This window comes from Zootoca vivipara, chromosome 3 (genome assembly GCF_965207765.1).
Source record: "Zootoca vivipara chromosome 3, rZooViv2.hap1.1, whole genome shotgun sequence".
In the NCBI taxonomy this organism is placed as follows: domain Eukaryota; kingdom Metazoa; phylum Chordata; class Lepidosauria; order Squamata; family Lacertidae; genus Zootoca; species Zootoca vivipara.
Genome location: NC_142586.1, coordinates 75,002,475 through 75,027,550, shown reverse-complemented (window position 1 = coordinate 75,027,550; position 25,076 = coordinate 75,002,475). Strand labels below are relative to the sequence as shown.

The 25,076-nt window shown below is 38.2% G+C and overlaps 1 protein-coding gene across 5 annotated transcripts in view; it reads right to left on the bottom strand.

The window, feature by feature from the left end:
* Positions 1-25,076, bottom strand: part of RYR2 (ryanodine receptor 2) — a 251,063-nt gene that overhangs the window by 26,003 nt on the left and 199,984 nt on the right. For all 5 annotated transcript variants that reach the window (XM_060272866.2, XM_060272867.2, XM_060272868.2 and 2 more), the window contains 8 exons: positions 24,680-24,731; positions 23,855-23,905; positions 14,121-14,220; positions 12,486-12,565; positions 11,762-11,838; positions 11,313-11,386; positions 2,703-2,783; positions 1,970-2,058 (listed from right to left, as the gene is read on the bottom strand). In XM_060272866.2, coding sequence (XP_060128849.2) covers positions 1,970-2,058; positions 2,703-2,783; positions 11,313-11,386; positions 11,762-11,838; positions 12,486-12,565; positions 14,121-14,220; positions 23,855-23,905; positions 24,680-24,731 — 604 coding nt within the window. The remainder of the gene's footprint in view (positions 1-1,969; positions 2,059-2,702; positions 2,784-11,312; positions 11,387-11,761; positions 11,839-12,485; positions 12,566-14,120; positions 14,221-23,854; positions 23,906-24,679; positions 24,732-25,076) is intronic.

The following is a 25,076-nucleotide window of genomic DNA, read 5'->3' as shown; positions in this document are numbered from 1 at the left end:
GGGATCTCAATTTTGATGCACCAGATTTGTCGTCATGCTATTTTGAGGGTGTGGAAACTATAGAAGGATGCCACAAGTATGCATGAGGCAATTAAACAAGATCATATTCTTAGACTACTTACAGGTAGGTAGCCGTGTTGGTCTGATGTTGTCGAAACAAAAAATAAATAAAAAATCCTTCCAGTAGCACCTTAGAGACCAACTAGGTTTGTCATTGGTATGAGCTTTCGTGTGCATGCACACTTCTTCAGATACACTGAAGCAGAAGTCACCAGACCCTTATGTATACATTGGAACCTCGGTTTACGAACACCTTGGTTTACGAATTTTCAGTTTACGAATGCCGCGGACCCGTCTGGAACGGATTAATCCACTTTCCATTACTTTCAATGGGAAAGTTCGCTTCAGTTTATGAACGCTTCAGTTTAAGTACTCCGTGGACCGTCTGGAACAGATTAATCCACTCTCCATTACTTTCAATGGGAAAGTTTGCTGCAGTTTATGAACAGACTTCTGGAACCAATTGTGTTCATAAACCGAGGTACCACTGTAATCAGAGGGTGGAGATGGGTATTACTCAGAAGGGTGGTGGGAATGGGTGATTGGCTGATAGGAGTGGTAAAACTGTTGACGACTGTTAACGACTGCAATTGGTCTTGCAGGAAAAAGCAAGGGGTGAGATGGCTAAAGAAAGCTTTATCATGTATAATGAGATAAGAATCCAATGTCTTTATTCAGACCAGGTCTCTCCAAGGTTTTAAGCTTGGTAATGAGTTGCAATTCAGCAACTTCTCTTTTCAGTCTGTTTCTGAATTTTTTCTGTAATAAGACAGCTACTTTGAGATCTTGTATAGAATGTCCTGGGAGATTGAAGTGTTCTCCTACTGGTTTCTCTGTCTTGTGATTCCTGATGTCAGATTTATGTCCATTTATCCTTTGGCGTAGGGTTTGGCCTGTTTGTCCAAAATAGAGAGCTGAAGGGCACTGTTGGCATTTGATGGCATACACAATGTTAGAAGATGAACAATTAAATCGTCCTGAGATTGTATGTTTGATGTTGTTGGGGCCAGTAATGGTGTTGTCCAGGTGTATGTGGCAGGAAAGTTGGCATCTGGGTTTATCGCAGGCTCTGGTACCAGTGTCCATGTTAAGCCTGGTGGTGATATTATTGTGGGTGAGGAGTTGTTTAAGATTGGGTGGCTGTCTGTAGGCAATGAAAGGTCTTCCTCCCAGAGCTTGAGAAAGAGAACTGTCATTGTCTAGGAGAGGTTGTAGATCTCTGATGATGCGCTGTACTGAGACAATGTTTCAGTGTATCTGAAGAAGTGTGCATGCACATGAAAGCTCATACCAGTGACAAACTTAGTTGCTCTCTAAGGTGCTACTGGAATGTTCTTAGACGTTTTGCTATTTATAACAATTTTAAAAACAAACAAAAACCACGGTATTACTTAACTCTCTCTAGGTACATGTCTTTTCCTCTCTGGATTTATTTTTTATTTAAAAACATTTATAAACTACAGTACTCAATATTTTTTTAAAAAAAATATTATTGTACAGCAGTACAAAACATTAAACACTAATGCAATATAATAAAGCAGAGCTTTAAAAAACCATAGAAAAACAATAGTACAGGGCCCACACTTACAGATCAGGAAAAGCTAATACAAAATTACTTCATGCTTGTTAGCTGGTAAGCAGTGATATTGACCCACCCACCCATGCATTAGAATTTATTTTTTCATACTCTCTTGGAAGCAGAGAGATTGGAGAGGCTTTTCTTTCTTTCCTCCAAGTTGTTTTATAGGGTTCTGGGTGTTGTTGGGGGTTTTTAAAACAAACATTAAAAGGTTTATAAATACTTTTAAATAACTAAGAAAGTGGCAAAATAAACACTTGATGTTACATGATTTTGCATTCTGATGCAATTCTTTTCAACAAGCTAGAGTTCACATGCATTATATTTTACCTGAACTCTCAGTAAATAATCCACAGTAGATATTATAATATTGACAGTTGTATTGTTGCCAGTCTGAGTCCTCAAGTAATTTTGAAAATCTTGGAAAGATAGAACAAGACTGAATTAATATTAGCCCCTGTCTTAAATCCCTTTAAAATCTCCTATCAAATGCATGTTTTCTAAAGCATATTTCCTGCTGATAATAATCTGTATTTTCCTTTTTCAAACATTTTAATTATGCTTAATTTTCTAGATTATGCAATATAATTATTCTTGAAATAGTAGACTTTTCTGATATTGTAGGAGCACTGAATTGAATTACGGGGAGGATCAAATTTAGTTTTCTACTTTTTGTCCACTTACATTGGAGAAGAACATCTCTTGTGTACTAAGTAGTACTACATAGCTATTAGGAAGATTGTCTGCCTGGTAAAAAAAGACCTGTGTTATGCTCATTTACAATTAGGGGAATGAAAGAATCAACAAAATAAACAGTGGTGCTCCACTTATTTTTCCTGTATGTATAACATGTTTCTAGAGATGTCATTTAATTTGTTTTCACAGCTCAACTGTTTAAGAAAATTGTCACTATCAATTTACGTGACTATTCTTCATTCATACTGTGTCTACTTATTTGGAGCACTATTTGGAAAAATTAATTAAGGTGTTAAGCCTTTTACAGTGAGTACTTATAGCTGGTTACTCCAACACTGGATTAGTTAATAGCATTATTTAAACAAACCTGAGTTGTGCCCCTCGCAAAGCAACTGGAGGAACCGGAAGAGGTCACAAGTAAATTCATCATCTTGCATCACCTTTTCTCCTGTGGAAAAGCCAGATGCCAGTAAATATTATGAAAAGTTGCAAAGTAACTCTGAAGCTTCACATATTCATCTGATTGATATAAAAAAAATGCATAGATTAAAAGTGAATCTACACTTAAAGCATTTTTACAAAATCAAATATATGTCATACTCACTTGCAGGAAAGGTGTATTTATTCATCATAAGAAAAGTAAGTATAATTTAGAAATACATTTCTCTCTCCAAAAAAATGGTAGCATGGGCTTGGCAACATTTTAGAAATTTCTGAACTTTGTATAATAGTTGAAATATAATCTTGGTTTTTTAAGTGTGACTAAAACGAGCTTCTGGAATAAGGCTACCAATTACTGACCCAATGAGGCTCCTGCAGAATTATTCCTCCATTCGTTTAATTTGAAACATTTCTATACTGCCTTCAATTTAAGATTTCCAGGGCAATTTACAGTAAAAATAAACACAGAAAGGCAGTGCATAGATTTAGAACAATCACAGGATGCATCAAAATTATCCAGAGTTCAAAAGCTTGGGGAAGTATAATAAAAATAAAAAGGTCTTTGCTTAGCACCCAAAGGACATTACATGCCAGAGTTCTGCATGCAAGGTGCTGAAAAGTCCTTCCCTATAACTGTCCACCTCACTTGTGAAACCATCCAGAAGGCTTTTGTGTATCAATACTTCAAATCATGCCCAGAAACACTGGCAGCTGTGTTTCGGACTGACTGATCTCTGGACGGTTTTCAAAGGCAGCCCCACATACAATGCATTTCTGTAGTCTAACCCAGAGTTTACAAAGCTTGGGTAACTATAGTCATTCATTCTATCCAGGAGAGATCACAAATGGCACACCAGCTTTAGCTGGTGAAAGGCAGTTCATGCTACTGAGGCCACTTGGACCTCTAACAACAAAGCTGGATCAATGAGTGCTCCTCAGACTGCCAATGTGATCATTTAAACTAGAGTGCAGACCCTTCTAGAACAGACTGAACCACACACCAATAGAATCTCTGTCTTGTTGGAAGTGAGTTTCAGTTTGTTAGCTTTCACCCAGTCTAGCTCCTTCATCCAGACAGTGATTCAGCATTTCCAACATCTCACCTGACTCTAATGTAAAGGAAAGAGAATTGAATATCCTTTGCATTTTGTTGCCAACTGGCAGTGAAACTTTGATAACATCGATCAGTGGTTCCATGCAGATGTGGAAAAGCACAAGATTGAATCCTGCAGTACAGCACAGCACAAATGCTACGGGGATAAGCAGAAGTCTCCTAGCACCACTTTTTAGAATCAGCTCTCCAGGTAGGAATAGAACCATCAAAACATGATGGAACAACTACCAAGGCAGCATTAAACCCTACCCTCCCATCCATCAGCTGACATCGCCAGTGGACTCATGTACGATGGGCATGTTTTGGGGGAAATGGCCTTGTAGACCAAATTGGACCCCAAGGCAGGCCAGATGAGCCTGCAGATTAGAGGTTCCCCACCCCTGCCATAAATATATATGGGGGGGGGGGACATTATCCAGTAGCACCTTGGAGACCAACTAAGTTTGTACTGGGTATAAGCTTTCATGTGCATGCACACTTCTTCTTATACCCAGAACAAACTTAGTTGGTCTCTAAGGGACACGGGTGGTGCTGTGGTCTAACCACTGAGCTTCTTGGGCTTGCCTATCAGAAGGTCGGTGGTTAGAATCCCTGCAACAGGGTGAGCTCCTGTTGCTCAGTCCCAGCTCCTGCCAAACTAGCAGTTCGAAAGCACACCAAAAGTGCAAGTAGATAAATAGGTACCGTTCCAGCGGGAAGGTAAATGGCGTTTCTGTGCGCTGCTCTGGTTTGCCAGAAGCAGCTTAGTCATGCTGGCCACATGACCCGGAAGCTGTCTGCGGACAAACGCCGGCTCCCTCGGCCAGTAAAGCGAGATGAGCGCCTCAACCCCAGAATCGTTTGTGACTGGACCTAATGGTCAGGGGTACCTTTACCTTTAAGGTGCTACTGGACATTTTTTTTAAAAAAAAAAATATTTCGACTGCATCAGACCTGAATCTATAAATATATGAAGTTTCGATTTATCAGAAATCTATGTAAATGATTCACAAACAGGGTCTCCATCAGGCTTGTTCAAGAGCAATATTTGATGAGTTCTTAAACAGGTATCTCAAAGGAAATTTATTTTAAAAGGTGACATTGAGCCATGGAATAAAAATTGTAGGGAGTCAGATCTGAATGAATAAATGGAGAGAATGGGTACAAGCCTTTTTTTGAAGGACTGCTCATATCTCTATCCAGTATTGACACAGCAGGATAAACTACAATAGAGGAATATGTTGTGCTTATATAAAAGAAAACTGGCAGTCTCAGCCAGAAGCCTTTAACAACAATTTTGTATAACTTGTGTTAAACATTCAGACAATTAAAAGTCTCATTGTACATTAACTATTTAGCTAAAATACTGCCATTGCCCATGCTGCATTTAAATGATATTGTTACACATATAGATGATTTCATGTTACTGCCATGGACAATCTGAAATTGAGATGTATTTAAACAAAAGTAATGTCTGGAAGAAATAAAAAGCGGTGTATGTACTCCCTTGAAAGTGCTGAATGCCGGACTACTAATGATCTCTCCATAGTCTTGTTCTCTCCTTGTCACTAATGATAAGCTTTCTTGGACCAAAACTTCCATCACTCCTCCTGCCTGTGGCAGATGGAGGTTGTAGCCCAAAGCATCCAGGGATCACCAGATTGGGGAAGGCTGATTTAAAATTGTTACACGTAAGCATACATATTTCACATTATAAGAGGAGGAAAAAAATTAATTTGTTGTAAAACTGCCATTATAAAGGAAATGAATGGAGGAACTAATTGAACCAACTGGAAGCAGCCAAGAAACTAGGAAGGTCTTGATGAGCTTCTATCAGCAACACAGAACTACAATTCAGGTACGAACTAACAGTCCATTCTCGTGTTGGTGATGAATTTCATCAATGTGGGATGTCTAAAGCTTCCCAAATTCAGGTAGGATATATGGCTGCAGGTTATTGGTAAAGGACCTGTTGCGGGACTCTCCTACCAAATGCTACTTCATTCAAAGCATACAAATAAATTTCATGGAGCCTAGTGAAGGAACAAGGTGGTGCCCAAGTGCTTGTTGTTGTTGTTGGTGGTGGTGGCATCTATCTGCGTCAGGAGACAATGGAAGAGTGTGCCTTTGGGAGAATTACAGTGTCTGTTGTGGCTTCATGGCCTGAAGCTGGAAGTGGTGCTGGCTGAAGGCAAACAAAGCAATTTCTAATTACTAGAATGGAGCAGGAGATGGGCACATGTTTTTTTGAGATCTCTTGCAGATGATGGCTTCCATTCTGAATTGATTTGGGCGTTTTAGATCAAGTACAACTGTCCAAGAATTTGAGCCCCTCTTCAACACCACAAAGAATATGGAGTAGATGTTGAAGAGACACTCACCTCAAAGGACTGGTTTGATGGCAGCCATGTCTAGGATAAGAGGAAAACCTATGGTTCAACACATGAGAGTGTAGTGGACCATGACTCATTTCCTCCTAAGGAAGACGAATGGCTCTTTTGGCTGGGAAAATTGATGTCCCCCCACACTCTCCTCCTTCTGACAAAGAAGCAACACAGGGCAAGATGGGGAAGGAAGGATAAGAACAAAGTCATGGAGGAATGACGGGTGTGGTTCAAAACACAAGCCGATATATATTTTGCGTACGCGTGTGCCTATGTTTCTAAGGCACACACGGGGAAGATAAAGAGCAGGATCAGGAGAGGATTAAAACTTGAGAAGACAAGACCATGGGGGGGGGGCTGACATGGACAGTAAAAGGGAAAGAACAAAGCCTGGACGGTGGTAGACAAGTCACAAAAATGGAATAGGCACCTAGAAAGGTTAAAAACAACCCCCCTGGGGACAAATGCCTTGGGGAGAAAGTTTTGGACTGCAGACCGAACATGACCATCATGATGAAGGCAGAAAAGTGAACTGGAGTCTTGGGAGCAGCCTACTTTATTCACGATTACTTTCCTGCCTTAAACTACAAGTTGGTGCTGCATCCCACATTGATGAGCTTCACCAGCAACATGAGAAAGTAACAATCCAGCAAGGCAAGTTTATTTCTTTTCATTCCAAGATTCCAAATCTGGCCTTTGTCATATATTTATAGATGATACAGTTCCTGTGGCAACTATACACTGGGTTTATCTCACAATAACATACCTATGAAACAGACCCTCGGCAGCCCAAGTTGTACATTTGTATTTTCTAGAAGAAAGCTGCATTCTTTTGATACCGGCTACTAAGTCACTTTGTTGACCAATTTAATAGCAAGCATTATAAACAAAGAAAATAGATCAGGTTCTCTTGAACAACGGTACATGTTCTTTTCCTTGCTACAGCATGCACTAAATCCACTGTTGCTATGCAGGGAGAGGAGAACACGTGTTGACCAAAAACATTTTGTAATGGGATTCATTCAAGAAGCCATCAGTGATGCTCTGGAACCCAGCAGTTCTTGGAAGAAAAGGGATGGGGCTAAAACTGGGAGGCAATGCAATAGCATAAAGCAGCTCTCCCTCTGCCCCTGTGCATATTTAGGCTGCAACACAACGCTTGTAAATCCCACTAATCTCAGTGGCTGTGACGTCTGGGTAACATGCTTATGATCAGTCTAGAAAATATATTTCTACTATACATGTAACAATACTTAAAACTTCCCATACAATGCCTGGATCGTAAAATTAAGATCTCATACCAAGAGAAAACCAAAAATCAGTAAGAAAGTAAAAACCTTACATCTTAAACATTACCCAAGTATCTTGGACATCAAGTTAACATTTTGTGTTAACTATCCTAAAATGTTCAAAGGAGAGGAAAAATGCACTTTCAAGCTTATCATGATTTATGTGAAAATTGTACAGATTATAAGGAGTAAAATGAAAATGTGGTGTAATTTAATGTACAATAATGTATGCCTTTGGTTTTGAACCTTTTCCCAATAATAACCACAGCAATTAAAACATAACACATAAAGAAAACGCAACATTGATTACATCACAAAGACAAATTAGATACATATCTGGTAGAGAACCACCAATGTTTTTACCAGTGGGGGGTCCAGTATTAAGAACATGAAGCATGAAGTTGGTCATAGTGAGAGGGGATCAGGAGAAATATATTGTAGAGGAAGGGGCAGTACACAGGAAACAACTGGCATATTTATTTACTATGCTATTTTCTTTTTTCTCTCTAGTGGAAAGAGACAGTTAGTGGAAAGAGACACCACCAGTTAAAAGATCTCTCTGAAATAATTGTATTAACAAATACCTGCAACAAAAGCTCATAACTTAAACAAGTGAGATATAAAAACTTTGATAAACCAAGAGGATACATTATATACATATACCATTACTCAAAAGAATTAACACATCCCTCAACTTTGAAAAATGTGTTCTTTGAAAAATAGTATATTAGATCTCCATAATTTCAGTATCCATTTTAAGAAACAGCTTTTTGTAGCTTGTTGTGTACCTGGTTGTATAGTCTACATTGTTCTGTCTGACAATTATACCAGTAGCACTGGAGCCCATAAATTTTCAACAGTGTTCATACAGATGACTGCTAGAGGAATTGTATCTATATAATATCTCCTTTCAAGTTCCCATTTTGTTGCTTAAAGATCAATAATGTCTACCTATAGTGCACTGCAGGGTTGGAAAGTCCCCCATCACGAACATAAATGGATCCATGTGTGTGTGAACTTCCCATATGCTTCAATCCTGCATTCATGTCCCATATCCTCTACCCAACTCAATGAGGAAGTCCATTCATGAAGAACTCCATACAGTTCAGGGCAAAATATTTAAAAATTATAGTATTCCCTCAGAAGAGGATTTTCATCATGTATGTGGCTACTTTTTGAATAAATAAGTTGTTGGAGTCTTTGTCTCTTAGAATCATTCATATTTTAGGGAGATTTTATATAATTAGAACTGGTGATTAACAAATGATTATTTAAAAAGGCACTTTCAATTTAAAATTGAGCATTCTGAATTTCTCAGTTTCAAAGGAAGAGATTAAAGGAAATTAAGCAATTTGTATGTGAAGTTTCCGTGGAAGAGATTAAAGGAACTATTTAACACTGCAGTCTTATACATACTTGCCTTATACACACTTGAACTCAATGGGATTTACTTTTGCATAGATATGCATAGGACTGTGCTTGATAACTTTTCCATGGAAATAATTAGTTTTCAGTGGTCTTAATCACCATGCCCAAATACTGCATTTGGAGTTTGTTCAACTGTGTTCAACACATAGGGGTGCATTTATAAGAAATTAACTATGGAAGAGTAATGGAGGGAATATTACCTCTTTCCCTGTCAAAACTGATTTCAGCAAACTCACCCTTATAATTCAATATCTCTACTGAATAATTGGTTTTGAGCTTTGCCTTGTCCACTAGAGTCCATGACTCAGTGAGGAACATTAGCATCTACAACATTGTAAGCGAAGCCTTATCAACACAGTAATGATTTTTGTTAGCGTGGATTAATGATGTTTACTTTTACCCTCTAAATAAATGTATCTTCTGTTACTAAACATCCCAGGCCACATCTGACTAAGTCACACTCAGAGTAGACTCCCAGAAATGGATGGCCTTAAGTGAGTCGTGACTTAATTCATGGATTTCAGTGTGTCTGCACTGAGAGGGACCTCATCAGACATTGTCACCCCTTCCTATCCCACCTTCAAACCCAACTCTGGATCCTCCACTGATTTCCTATGATTGCACAGACCAATGCAGCCATAAAGGCACATTAAATACACAACAGAAATGCTACAGGAAGACTACAGCACATGGTGGGTTTTAATATCATATGCACACATTTTGTTTACATCCAACCATCACAAATACTTGGCCCACTAAGAAAATAAGCGCCACCAAATGAAGCAGGAAAAGAAAAAGAGAAACCAAAAAAGCTTGCTGCTCTTACATCTAGTGTGCCAGTTACTGTGCAAATCCTGAGAAAGGGAGGAAAAACAAAGATGTGGGGAAAGTTGGCATACAAACGTAAAGTTTGGAGAATACAACCATAATAATAATAATAAAAAGAGCCCACTCTTTTAAATTCCGAGAACAAAAACAAACTACATGATGTTCAGGAGCTGTACAGTGCTGACACAAAGCTAACAACAGGAAAAAGAAAGGCAATTTGTGTGCAATAATTACCACGTTCATGAGTGATGACTGAGGAAGGGAAAGACAGGACATTTATTTTATTTTTTTTAAAAAAAGAAAACAAAAAAGAAAACCATGAGAATTTGTTTCCGCAGATTAAAAATATACGTAAGCATTGCTTTTAGAAATTCTCAATGAATCAAAAGCATCAAATGAGGAGGCATAAATATATATTAATTCATTCATGTTAGTTATGTATAAATGCATGCCTTTACAGTTTAAGTAACAGATGTAGTTTTAAAAGAAAAATGAACTTATTAAAATGAAAATCCAGAAGTTACTGTAAATAATTATAAAAATTAAATTAAATTATGTCTTCAATGTCCAAAGCATTCTGAAGAATAACAATGGATCAAGCAAATCTGTATGCAATCTGACTATCTTTACTCATATGAGTTGACTTTACTCAAATGAGTGAAAAATAAATGTGTTTTTTCATACCACAATAAAAAATGGAGCCTATTTGAGAAAAGAACAGAATTTAAAAGAAGGAATCCTAATGTGCTTTAATGGTTTTCAGTCAAGTTGATGTGCATTGCTTTTAGCTTGATTAAAACATTTGAATAATAAAGGATATACAAGTTATAACAGCTGGAGGCAAAATAACTACCGATACATGCAGCATAAAAAAATATGAGTAAAGAAATTACAAAATGCAACAGTAAATAAACATTCAAGTTTTCCCCCTTTATTTTAATGAATAAAAATATGAGATTAGCTGAAGTAGGTTATGGAATAAATACACTGGTAATACAGAGAAAGGATTGGTAGAACAACTAAACATATAGAAAATAATTCAGTGATCCTGGACAGAAACAATAACAATAAAATAGTACAAAGAGACAACAAAGGAAAATTAAGAATGAGTTGATGATAGGGATAGAAGAGGCAAACTGGTTCAAAAGCAAAAGTTCTGATACTTGTATTTTTTTAATTAAAAAAACTGAAGAAAATGATTTCAAAACATTTCCAAGCAAAAATATTTCCCAAAGAAGCCACCTTTCTGTGTTGTCACTAATTTTAGAATTTATACATCTAATTGTTACCCATGGTAAAAATTAAAAATAAAGAAATAAAATCCCTCAGGAAAGTGGTTTCCTGTCAAAATTCAATTACACTATAAACAATTTGAGGATATAATATTTAAATAACTAAAGAATGTGGCTTTAGTTTGCAGCGGTCCTTCACTGAATACATTTCAATATGACTTACTTTTTTCAGTGGGTTTAAGGAGAAAAGTTACACATAATTTTTCATTAAGATGATAATACCTGATCCTTCTTCTGTTACCATGCCAAGGCCCTCTGCTTTGTTCTGGCGTTCAAAAGCATTTAGGTCAAGAACACTAAAATGAAAAGAAAGCAATGCATAGTTCAAATTTTACCACAGATTACATTATCTTATGTTGTAGTGAAGTAAAATATACTTATGTGAATCAAGTGTTTCTGGGGAAAGCATTTATTTGACTTATCACAAAAGCAGCATAGCCTTTTAATGGTTTTTTTAAAAAATAGTAGATGTTCTTTGGCTTCAAGAGAATTTTAAGGGCTTCATTATTTCTGAGGAATAAATTAAATATGCTATGAAACTTGCTTAAGACAAACAACATCCACAGGTAGGCACTTTTTTTTTGCCAGGCTGATAGGTATTTGGTTTCGTCATGTCTAACGATAACATGGCATATTTAGTAATGTAAAATAATATAGTTGTTTTCTCTTACCTACAAGACTGCATAAGACCAGCAAGGCTCTGAAAGAAGCCTACATCCTTTTTGTCCTTGAGGTAGTCAAGCATTTTCTTCAAACCAAAAAGAGGGGGGGAAATGAATGTTGTGTGTAGTACTACTGCTACTACTACCACTATAATCTCCAGAAGTGCTTGCAAATAGTAAAAGCATTAAAGTACACAGATCCATATAAAACACAGAAGAGACACAACAGAGCAGCAGCAATTTAAAAATAAAAACCAATAGCATTTTTAGAAGATACAAAATTTCTAAATGACTTAAAAAGAGAAACTTTGAGGGGGGTGGAGTGAAGGATTGCATTTCAGTAAGAGTGAAAATGCTTTGCATGTAAAATCTCCCAAATACAACCCTTGGCATTTCCAGGTAGGCAAAGGCAGCCCCCACTGGGGTACACAAATCACCCCAGGAATCTGTGTCCAGTTTTCTGTGAGGCTGTGAGTTTAGACAAGCACTTGGAGCTGAGCAGTAGGAGAAATGGCAAGGCAGTATGAAGTTAGATCAATCAAAGAGTGTGCAAGTGAGAATTAGCCAGAAAAACGGTCCTTACAAAATCTGAGAGCCCCAAACTATTTGCTTATTTTTAATTAGTCACGAATGTTAAGCCATCTTCAAAAAGTGCATCTATTTAAAATAGATACGAGAATGCTTGTGTCTGAAATGAAAGAAATAATGAGCATTGAGATACCAGCTACATTACCTGCTGAACAGTAGAATTTCCTCCATTCAAGATGGCAATCCCAAGTTTTAGGGTGGCTGCAACCATTGGACCCATCTCACCTGAAAAGTAAACATTTATTTACAAAACTTCTAAATAATTTGAATGCTGATAAACAGTCAAACAATTTAAACAGTAAAACAGGAATCATATAAATTGTGATTAAAAATGAAGAGAAATAATAAACACTAATTAGACCATAAAAGTTTGATGCAACACAAATATTAAAAAACAAACAAACAGAGATAAGGCTGGGCAGTTGTCTATCTAAAGGACATTCCAAAGCAACGCTGTCATAGCTGCCCCTCTTATGCATGGCCACCTGAAAATGTATACTTTTTTCAATTACTGGGATGATTTTTTTTTTACTTTAGTTAATATAATTCAGTTAGATACAGCCACCCAAGAGGTGATTGTAGAAACGGGCATTGAGTTTTGGAAAATTGGACACCATAGTGGTTGGCCACTGTGGGAACAGGATGCTAGACTAGATAGGCCATTGGCTTGATCCAGCATGCTTTTCTTATGTTCTTAATCTTTCCTAGTATTTTCCCCAACACATGAGAAAGAAATCCAATACCAATGAAATGCAAATGTCAGCTTTGGAGAGACCATGTTGGGACTCTTTTGTCCTTAGAGAAAAGAGATTAAATTTTGGCTGCTCAGCTGTTATAGTCCTGTGGCAGAGGCAGATTTGGGGCAGTGTGACTAGTTCTAGTACACTGGCGCCAAGCCTAGGCGGTGTTGCAGGGCACTACAACTATGATGTAGTGAACTGAGCAGAACAGAAGGCGAGAGGCAGGGGAGCACTGAATTTTGGCCTCACACTGAAATCTGAAAGACCAAAGTCTGCCCTGCCTGAGGCTGCTCGGGCTTTCTCCTGTGGCTGCTTCTAAGTTAACAAATTAGCTGCAACCAGGCAATTAATGTCACTTTTAATTTCGCCTTCAAACACCTCATAGAAGCAGAATGACAGGGGTCCCCCTCCTACTTGTATGCCCCGAATCTACAACCAGTCCGAGAGAGTCGGGAGCCGGTCATCCCAAGAAAGAGAGTTGGATGCTTGTAGCTGTCACTTCAAGTGAAGAACTTAAATCCTCACTCAATGCCCCTAACTAAGCTCTAAGCTGAGAAGATCTGGAGGCGAGAGACACGTGATTTTCCTGTAAGCTTCCTAGGTATCGTGGAGCAAGGAGCAGCAAATTTGCCTTGAGAGGAGCAGGGAAAATGCCACACACCCACCCACCTGCATGGCTCCTGCCTACACCTTGAAGTCATCACCATGGTTCCCTCTTCTGATTCAATCAGTGGCACCAGAAGCAGTTAATGAGGACCAGCATGGGCTGCAGGCAGTAGCCTCATGTGCTGCCTCTCTCTCAGCTCCAGCACCGATATTATTACTGTAAGTGAATGTTGGCCATATTTTTGACACCTATGTCTCCTTCTGGCTCAAGGGAAGACCTCCCACACCTTTGTACACATACACATTTCTGGCCAGGAATATTTGGGAACAGAAAACAAATGTTGACCTTTCTGATAGGCGCAAGATGGAACAGAACGTTAAATTTAAATCTTCAACAGGTATAGCATATGCATATACAATTTTAAAGCCTTTACCTTTACTGGCACTAATTGTCTGAAGGACCATTTCAGCAGCTCCTCGATCATGGAGTCTTGCTTGCTGGTACAGGAGCTTTTGCTTTTCCATTTCTTTTTCCTAAACATAAATCCCAGCCATTTAACTTAAGTTCACATTTGTACCTTTTATATAGGTATGAGCTCTATAGCAACTTTAGTCTAATACAGTATATGCAATACTGTATGTATATCCAACATCTCTTTTACAGACTTCCGATCTCCTTGCTCTTTTTTTCATATGGTAGAAATTTAGTGCCAGGCTTTTCAGTGAAGAATTGTCTCAACTGGAAATAGTTAGGCTAGAATTCATATACCTAAGTTTGTACATTGCCTTCCCTCAAAAATGTTGTTTTGTACTATTCTGGCACTGCAGTTTTCACATTATGTTAAAATATTATCTAGTTTGAGTCTCTTACTAAAGTTCAGTTCATCTGTCTTAAAATTCAAACTCACACAATATGATAAAAGAATACAGTATGTTATATATTCAGTGACTATTTTAGAAGATGCATAATTTAGGGAGACGTGTCAATTTCAAAAAAAAGGTGACATAAGAGATGATAAGCTTTGGTTCACCTTTAAATTTTACAATTTTGATGTGCTATAGATGGATGGGCACTGACTGATCTTTACTTTGAATAAACCTCAAAATCTAAAAAGGATAATAACTCAAAAGCAAGAAGGCATAGCTAAATCTAGATGGCTTTTAGCTTTCATGTAATATATGGGAGAATGCCAGAAAATTTAAAATTATAGTGAAAAGTTGAAGTTGCATAGAGCCCTATAACTGGGAATCCATCCAAAGGGCCAGGTTAATGGAGCATGACACTATCAAGTCATATAACATCAAAAACCGCCACATTATGTAGGACCTAAAAGCAGTTGCAGCAGAAGTACCGTAGTCAGTTTTGCTACCATAAACAAAAGCAAAAAGAAAGAAAAAAGTAGACACTGGAAGACAGAAGAGGCTTAAACAATTTAAAGCTCTGTACATATTCAACATCAAAAATCTAAATATTTAGGTGGGGGAGAAAATGTATTTAATAACAGTTAAAGGGGAAAACCCTTAACTCAAAAGTTCTAATTTTATGCACACTTGATCGGGAATGAACAACAGTAAACTCTATTTTCAACTAAACACGATGGTGAATGGACTGTGTCAGTTATTTTGTTACCAGAGAACTCTTACATTTGCTGCTGCTGCTGCTCTATAATCATAATGTGAAAATAAAATGCATTAGCTATATTATTCTCTTCCTATGGCTGAAACTTCTCAAGCGTTATAAGAAATCTAAATAAAGCACGGATTAGGAAAAGTGGAATATATGGCAGCGCTGCATCCCATTGCGGCCACTGGAGTTTGAAAAGTTTGCATTTTTTGTTTAAACCTCTTCCTATGAGGGGAAAAACAAAAACAAAAACACACACAACCAAGACATGACAACACCACCATTTCAATGAAGCTGCAATACAATATTTTTGACTCAAAAATGAATATTTTTCTCTACATTTCTTTTCTTTTTTTTAAGACCCAACCATCTTTTTCTTTCCATTCCACAGAAAAATTCACTTATCCGTTTTTGCCATCATTTTTAGAAACAACAACAACACATTAGCATGAGGGATCTCCCCTTGCAGCTGAAGGAGAGTTGAGTGGCAGTAATTATGTATTATTTCACTAGGAAACAAGAGTTACGAAAGTCATTTCCAACAGCAAGTGGTAGTAATGAGAACAAAATCCAAAAGGTATTCAAGGATTTCACTATCTAATTTTTCCCTTTAAAGAGCAATTGAGCCTATACAGATCCATTTTATTTGTGAAGAGGCAGAAAAATAAATCAGCTTGGAAAGAGAGTGGGGGACGACAATTCAGAACACAAAAAGAAAGTGATTTGAAGGAAAGAAACATTATTGCATACTTTAACACAGAACACAAATACAGGTATGTGAAATATGTAATACAATCTTGTTCCTTCTGAATGTCTTCTCCCGCTTGAAACAACACTATTAAATGTGTCATTATAGATTCATTTCACAAATAGTTATGTGTATAACAGCTCAACAGTTAGGAAGTTGCACATGTTCCGGAGAGATGCATGCAAGATCACTGGGAGGGTGTGGTGAACTAGTGTATGGGGCCCAGAACCGGCAGCAACCCCAGACTCTGAACTTCCATTAAAAGAAGTTCATCTCCAGCTGCTTTAGAACAAAAGCTTTAAAACAAAATGTGAAAGCACCATTTGAAGCAATTACTTTGTGATATATGAGACTTTTCTCACTTTCATTGTTTTAAACCAATGACTGTAATAGTTTGTGGGGTTTTTTAAATTTATCCATAATAGTAAATAGTGAAATTATGATTCAGACCCAAGGAAAAGTGAACCACATTTACCAGTTTGTAAGATGTTAATAGTCAAGAAATTACAGAAGAATTTATTTCAGAGTCCCAGATTGTTTATGTCACAGGTACTGTGCTAAAAGGAATGTGTTAGGAATGAAATTTTATCCTTTCACCCACAAGTAGATGAAATGACCGAAACTTTAAGACAGTAGCAACCCTATCACTGAGATCGCTGGATCATCTGGATTTTTTGGTCCACAAAACCCCTCCATTTTGGGTCGCTTACCATGGTAGTGGTAGTGATTTCTCCCTCCCTCCCTCCCTCCCTCCCTCCCTCCCTCCCTCCCTCCCTCTCTCTCTCACACACACACCGTTCCACTATTTTTCCTCTACAGAATGTCAGCAGAATGTGTCTAGTGTGTCCATGAATCTTTGCAGAGGCATTCTGAGGAGGAAACATGGTAGCAACTAGACTTCTGCTTCTTCAACCAAAGCCAGTGCTAGCAGCCCTTAAAAAGTTTTTAAAGGAGAGAAGCCACTACCAACATGGGAATTGCAGTGGCAAATCTGAAGGGATCCAGTTTCAGCTGAGGCCCAGAAAAACCAAGATCTCAAATCCCAGAGCCAGTAAGTAAGACACAGGGCTTAAAGCCACCTTACATACCGTCTGTGCAATCTTCTCAGAGCCATCTCATGAGATCTCAGACAGCCCCCAACTTGTGAGATCTTGGACAGCAAAGGTGGTTCAGGAGTTCTGATTTGTGCAAAGAACGTAACCCCTGCATACGTTGATGGTATACTGCATTACATATATAGAATACTCTTGATCAGTGGCATAGGAAGGGGGGCGTAGGGGGCGGGCCGCCCTGGGTGCCACTTGGGGAGGGGTGACAAGATAGCCCCTGCCTCCCCCCAGCTATAGAGCGGCCGAGGGTGCAGACAGTCTGTATGAGCGCTGCTCTTGCACGCCGTCCGTACGGGCTGCCACGTGCATGGCAACCGTACAGGCTGCCGCACGAGTGGCATCCAATACAGACTGCATGTGCGGCGACCTTATGGACTGCACCTGTGTGGCATCCCATACGGTCGCTGTACATGCAGTCTGTACGGGATGCTGCTTGCATGGCATCCGTACAGGCTGCCACACATGCCCACTCCGTACGGGATGCTGCCGCGCATGTGCAGCCGCCCATAAGGCTCCTGCATGCAGGTGGCACCCCGTACAGAATGTGCACGTGTGGGATGCCGCACAGTCCGGACGGGCTGTGCCGACCCGGGTGCCGGAGAGGATTCCTCTGCCACTGCTCTAGATAAGCAAAGTAACTTGGAAAATGTGCTATGAAGTTATGTCCAGGGAAACAAGTATTGAAAGCAAATAGTTTGTGCCAATTGTCAAGTAATAAAAAGAGTGTATCATGCAAATAAATGTTGTTATATTTCTTTACAGCCTAATAATTCTGCAGTTGCACTCAGATGAATTAAAAATGATCTGTCTAAACTGACATTCACACAAAAATATATTGCAGTTGTTCCGTGAAGTCTCAAGCAACTGTAAACAGAACAATGTATCAGTACCACAGTATCAGGGTTGTGCAAAGGCCTGCACCAATGGAAAAACTTGTGGTTTCTTTTCTAATGCAATACTCTTTCCACTAGGAAAAACGACTTCAAAAAAGGACTATCACAGGCAAGTGAAAAGCCATTGTTGGATCCTAGCCACAGAATATTAAGAGAATTCGTTAGATGCACATAAAAGCGATAATGGGAAATTATTGAAGTATTGTAGTATTGTAAGGGAAATGAAGGGACATCAAAGGAGAGCTAGCTGAACCACCCTCAAGTAGTAATGTGGTGTTATAGTTTGGGCGGAGGGGGCCCTAAACCCTGGACATTAATAAATGACAGAATTTTGACTATTTGGAGTACTGAAGGTAAGATTGCAGGCAAGTGGAAAAATACAGGCTAAATTTTCTTTCCAAGCAAATGCCTCATCTGGGATAGAGGTGTTAATTTGAGGAATTCTTGGGCCTGGGAAGACAAAGGTTGCCAAAGTGTGTGAGAGAGGAGATGGGGAAAGTGTGTCTTCAGCAAGGTGTGCTGGGAAGAAGGGAGAACATAGAGAGATTCACCTTGGGCAGATTGGCTGAAGGGAAGCTGGCCAAGATGCCTTGGACTGCAGTGCCAGACTGCTGTGGGAAACAAGTCCCTTTTGAGATCACCATGCTGTAAAATCCCAACTCCATCTAAACTCTGGAGTAACGATGTGAATACATCATATTTCTTACAGCTACGACAGCCTCCGCCCATCTTCAATTCTCCAAAGAAGCACAGATCCTAGCTGAGGGTCAAGACCCCTGGAATCCCATGCATAGCTTGGCAGGGATTGGGGTTGCCAGTAACAATATAATGTGGCAGTAACTGGTAGGATTTGACTATATATAAATAGTAATCCTATTCAAAATAACCTAGCATAAAGCAAAACAGTGTAGATTAAGCCAACAGAGTTGTACCAGATCAACACACCATTCAGTAGTGAGGCTGCTGATGCTCTGCCTAAGCTTAGCAGAGGGAAAGCAGGCCCTTAAAATACTGTTCTACTACGCTGATAGCCGTGAATGCTCCCAGACCATCAACTGATCCAAGTGGTGTTTCAATATGTGAGTTATGTGGAACAGGTTGCTGTTATGTGATATGAGCCTTATAAAAAAAAAAACCTGAGGAATTCATCACTCTATGGTGAAGACAATTGAGGATGTGCTACCAATTTGTTGCAATTGTCTCCTTGTGAAATAGATTATTAAAAGGAATATGCTCATCCATAGTCACAGAGGAGTGTGAATGAAAATGCTTCCAGGTATGGGTTAAAGAGACTTAGCCATTTAGAGGGATTGTTGATCAGTCAGCATATATTGTTCAATGTAAATGCTTGAAAACCCTCTATCTCCTGAAATTTGTATAACAATGAGATGCCAACCAAGAGAAGTGAATAGAGCAATCCTGAATTCCAGCCTAAGATTTATTTATCATTTACTATCCAATCCTTTGAAATGGACATAACAACCAATACCTTAGGTCCTATAGTATAGGGTGAAAAGAATTAGTTGAGGTTAATTTTCCTAACCTATTGAGAGTAAATATGAGGACTATATTATATGCGGACAGGATTAGAGGCAAAAAGACTAATCGTGACTAATACAAAGAGTGACTTCAAATATTGAATCATCAGTCAGATAAGTCAATACCGAAGACTGATGAGTTCAATAGAAATGGCAATATTTCTTTGAACAGTGCTTCTGATAATATGTTGAGAGTTCATTAACATCACTGTCATTTGTCAAGTTTGCATGGCTTACACTGAGTTAGTATATGAGTGCAGGATATTTCTCACTTCAGCCTGTTTGCTGGCATGGAAACAAGAATGGGTTCTTGTCTAAAAGTCTTCTTTTATTAGAAATATAAAATTTGAAGTCAAAGTTTTTCAAAAGTCTGACACTTTTATAAAGTAAAATTAAACATTTTATAATAAGTGTTTGGTAAGAATTTGTATTTCATTGTTTACCATATGTGTGTGTGTGTGTAAAATAAAAAAATGTCCAATAGCACCTTAGAGACCAACTAAGTTTGTTTGTTTTTTATTTTATTTTTTCCTATATATTTTTACTGCGTCAGACCAACACGGCTACCTACCTGAATTGTTTACCCTAGTATATTGTTGCATTGACTATGGCACAGTATACCAGGATAAATAGTAACATAAGGGCATTATACAGCAAATTACCAGTACATTCTTTGACACACATGATGCCGAGTAATATTTTAATCCCAATAAACAACCAAACAGACTGCTATCAATTAGAAATGAAAATAGTCTCTTATTGGTCAGTCTCTGTTCAGCTTTCACAATCATAAATTGCACTGTGGTCAATAGTACTTAGTCCACAGACTATATTTTGAAGATGACAGAAAATAAATGAAAAGTTGCTTCATTTGCCGTAGGGTTTTTTTTGTATGGCATACCTTATATAGTTTATTATTCTAATTCTTGCAACAGAAATTGTAGAAAGCATTGAATTTATTGGAAAAAAGAGCATATGTCACTCTTGGAACTGAAAAGATTCAGAAATGTATGAAAGCATCCTTAGAGAGCTTGTCCAAGATGTTGGGTCTAACAAAACTAAATACCACAAAATTAGACCCACATAAATACACACACATTATTTTACCTTGCTGCGTTGGGATCCTGTGACCTTAGGGAAAGGCGAGGATAAGAAGTGAAATAGCAGTAAGAAAAAAGTGCCCAAAGTACTCCAATGATAACTGATCAACCAAATATATATTTCATAAAAGAACTATCCCTTGCTTCCACATCTCTGTAGGCAACTTAAAACAGAAAAACTAAAACAAGGAAGAAAAGTCTGAATCTACCGGTACTTTATGCAGTTATTCAACTGGTCCTTTTCCTCTACCCAACAACGTTTCTTTTCAAAATCAGAATGAGATATTAAAATTTTCCTAACAATAGCATTAATGACTTCCAAGTGTGCACAGTGACAGATACGGAAGCTGATTAATCTACTTCCCCCCCCCTTTTTGGTCACTGGCAGTTTCTTTCATTCAACCATAATTCTGCTGGATGTATCTTGCTAGAATACTTTAGAAAGATATTCTGCAAAAAGCACTTTAAAATATGTGAATTTTTTACTAAGATTTATCACAGACGTATAAAAGACTGAAATAAACTAGTTAATGAAAACAAACAAATGTACTTCATGGACAACAATGATTAGTAATAGTGAACAAGGATGATGGGAGAAGACAGGGAGAGGGAGACGACAAAAAAACAACAGTTCTACATAAAAACAATATTTAATGTGTTTTTCACAGCCTCTGTGAACTATATCTATTTTACTGATGAAGAAAGAGGAACACAAAAGCTTTCTTCCTACATTTACCTAAATAATCTAACAGTGCACGAATCAGCACATGTAATCACTTTCTGATAGTGGTCAGCATTTAATTATTTTTAAGTATATGTCCACCATATCCATTGGGCAACATTCCAAGTGCTGCTTGCATGTTGTCTTCTATGAAGGAGAATGACCCGTGAACAGATTCCTTACTGAGTGCCTAAGAACATTCCTTTGATCATATAAAAAAATGGGAAGCCCCTGAATATTAGCATTTTGGAGGTGGAAACTGTGCGATCTCATCTCTTTATTTTCAGTTAAATAAATAACAGTTTTAACTATATTTAATTTCAATTAATGGCCATTATCGCATGTGCTGTAAACTATATACATCACTAGATACTTTTACATATAAAAACAAAAATGCTTCATGAATGTTCTTGATGCAGGTAGGAAATAATTTTTCTTTTAAAAACCCACATAATAACACTTGTAACATATCTACCTCCAGGACCTTTATTGTATGTAAATGATATCCTCTGTATCTCTAACATCTGGGATAACAATATCCCTTACATTTTTAATAACTCAGTTAATTGTAGTTTTTGACTTATCACACTGACTCATCTCCCAAGTTTGTATGAGAAAACTACCCAAGTTCCTTTTTTAAAAAAAAGAAGAAATGCAGTGTTTCAATGATAAAGCATATCAAGAAGATTGTTGCCCCCTGAAATAATTTATCCCCACCCTTCCGTGTACAAGATAGGATATTACACCAGTTGAGTCTTGAGAAACACATTGATTTTGATTGTTGGCTGACAACAGCCTGGCTAATCTATGAAATTATACACTGATAATGAATCGTGTAGAGGCAAAGACAAATTAAACAAGAGCAAAAAAAAAATATTTTTTTGCTAAGTGGCAAGGAAATCCTAGAGGGTTGTGGTGAGTAAGAAATCCCACAGGGTTTGGTTGTGTCCTGCCAGTTGCTCCTATTCAGGATGTAAATAGGAAAATATATGTAATTCTGGAAAACATATTGCAGAAATGTAGAATCCAGGGTCATTCGTATGATAGTGAGTGACACCTCTTCAACCTAGGGCTCTGACTCTCTATTAATTATCTTGCCATAATGGAGTACTGGATGCAGGAGAGGGTGACTGCTACTGAAACCAGACCAAAATAACGGTGAGCTCAAAGTCTTTAGAAGAACAGGCAATTCTTAGCCTTGAAGTTCTCCTAGATCAGTCACTTTCTTAGAAACATTGCAGTGAAATCATGAGGATGCTACTTCTTATGAGAAGACCAAGGAACAATTCCTGTGAAACATTGTACTTGGGCATGAGCACCAAAGTACAAAATATGTGAGTGGCATATCATAGCTGCCAAGTTATCCCTTTTTTAAAGGGATTTTCCCTTATGCTGAATAGGCTTCCTCGCGAGAAAAGGGAAAACTTGGCAGCTATGGTGGCATATCCCTTTGTACATCATCTCCATTCCTGCTTAAAACACATGTATAGCAGTAGGGTCCCTGTGCATATTTGCTTAAAGAGAGAAGAATGGGACTAATATGAGATGCAGGCACCGTTCACATTTCAATCATCCTTCATGTGTTTTGACATTGGGTACAAAATGTCTTGCAGGGACCACCTCTCCTGGCTACCTTTTCCAGCATCTTTCTCTCTACAGGAATAGAGGGAACATTCACCCTCCACAAAAGCTGGAAGGGAAATTTACTTCATTTGGGGGTGGCAGAAGAAAGTTGAAGCAACAGGAGGGAATTCCTTAGTGTTTTGTAAGGAAAGCCAAATCCTGTCCTCCCTACTGAAAGCTTCATAGAACTTGAAGGGGCCTAACTTTAGTAACAAAATCTACAAGCAACTACCTTTGCTGGTACTTTGAGCTTTTGGATTATGCAGATTACAGCAACACACCTCATAATGGGCACTTACAGGAAGGAAGATACTGGAAACAGACTGCAACTGTGCAGCTACATCTTCACTGATCTTCTCTTGCCTTTTGAGCACTATTCTATGTGCTGATCTTGGCCTAGAAAACATTTTACATACTGCGTCTAACGGACGTGATGGTACATCTTCTACCTAATATCAAGCTACAATCTCTAGGATCATGTTTTAATATTGCTTGTATGCATTTGGAGAGCATTGGCACTGTGTTTTGTCTATTTACAACTTTTGCAAAGAATACTTTCCAAATGGCTACATTTTAAATGTGGAACATTCCCATCAAAGCCCTCACAAGTGTTTTTTGAAAGCAGTGTAAAATCTGATAATTAGATTTTGCTTTTAGTGGTGTGGTATTCAAACAGATAAAATGGAAGGATAGTTATGCTATGTCTAAAGGTCATTAAATATAGAAAACCATGAACCAAAAAATGCTAGTTAGATGTTATGAAATAATGTACCATATAAAACATAAGATGTAAACAGTATTAACAATCTTACTTCAAAACTCTTGACTTCCTCTTCATTATCATCATCTTCTTCATGGCAGCTCTGAAACCATGTGAAAAGAATCCCATACTTACAAATGAACTTTTAAAGTCAAATTCACTTGTTTTACTGAGAAAAATCTCCCACTTTTAAAACAACAAGACTAAGTACACACTGGGCAAAGCCCAAAGTCGCACAAGTGAACTTCCCCTCACCAAATGGTTTGCCCCTTCCTATTCCCTTGCCTGAAGTCTTCACGTAATATGCTTTGGAGAGTCCCCAACCCCTTTTGAGCAGCAGGAAGAAAAAGAAAGGGAATCCTCACTGTGCAGTACTACAGACTGCCACAATTGGTTATTACCCCTACTTAGACTTTTATGGTACTTGTGTGTGTTTATAGTGATAAGCAAACTACCTTGGGCTCAGTTTTTAACTGAACTCAGCCAACAGATATATTTTACTCAAAAAAATTATACCCGCTACATAACAGAGTCTGATCCCTAAAGACCCTCCAAATACCATTTCCTTTAGCCCTTTACCTGCCTGTGGCTTTCAGATGCCCTGGGGAAATTACATTTCTCAAAGCTCCTAGCATATTGCAAACATTGGAGTGAGAGACACTTATCTCTCCCAACCTGCCACTGTCACCAGTAAATGGTGGGTGGGATGAGTCAGATTAAAACCTGAGTTAGAAAAGGATATGGGGGATCATATGGGGAATGATATTTAAGGTAAGCATTGCGAGTCAACAAGGTTTGTATTTAGAGTCAAGCATTTACAAAACTTGACACCGCTACTAGAGATGGAAAAAATGGGTGGAAAAAATGAAGAAAATACCTTTGCCATTATATCAGCATATGCCATATAAAGATAATCTTCTTCCAGCTTACTGTAGTGTAATAAAACGAAGAATAAGTGGTTACTGTTTATCATAAAAGAGACAATTGTGACATACTCACAAAGAGTGCTTTTACGCGCCTGTAATGTGACATCAAGTGGCAGTTACTCCTAGTGGTGCAGGCCAAACAGATCGTTGTCCAACTTGGATGGGACTTCTAATGTTTTGCTGTCTCTATAGCCAGTTCTATGATGGCAAGCCACCTTGGCTGCGAGTCCTGGAAGACCTGCTTCCTGTCTTGCAGGCTTTTTTCATCTGCCCTGGCAAGACAGGGCCCTGACTGACTCTAGCTGCAAAAGCTGAGACTGCTTAACAGACTCTTGGGCTCGGTTATTG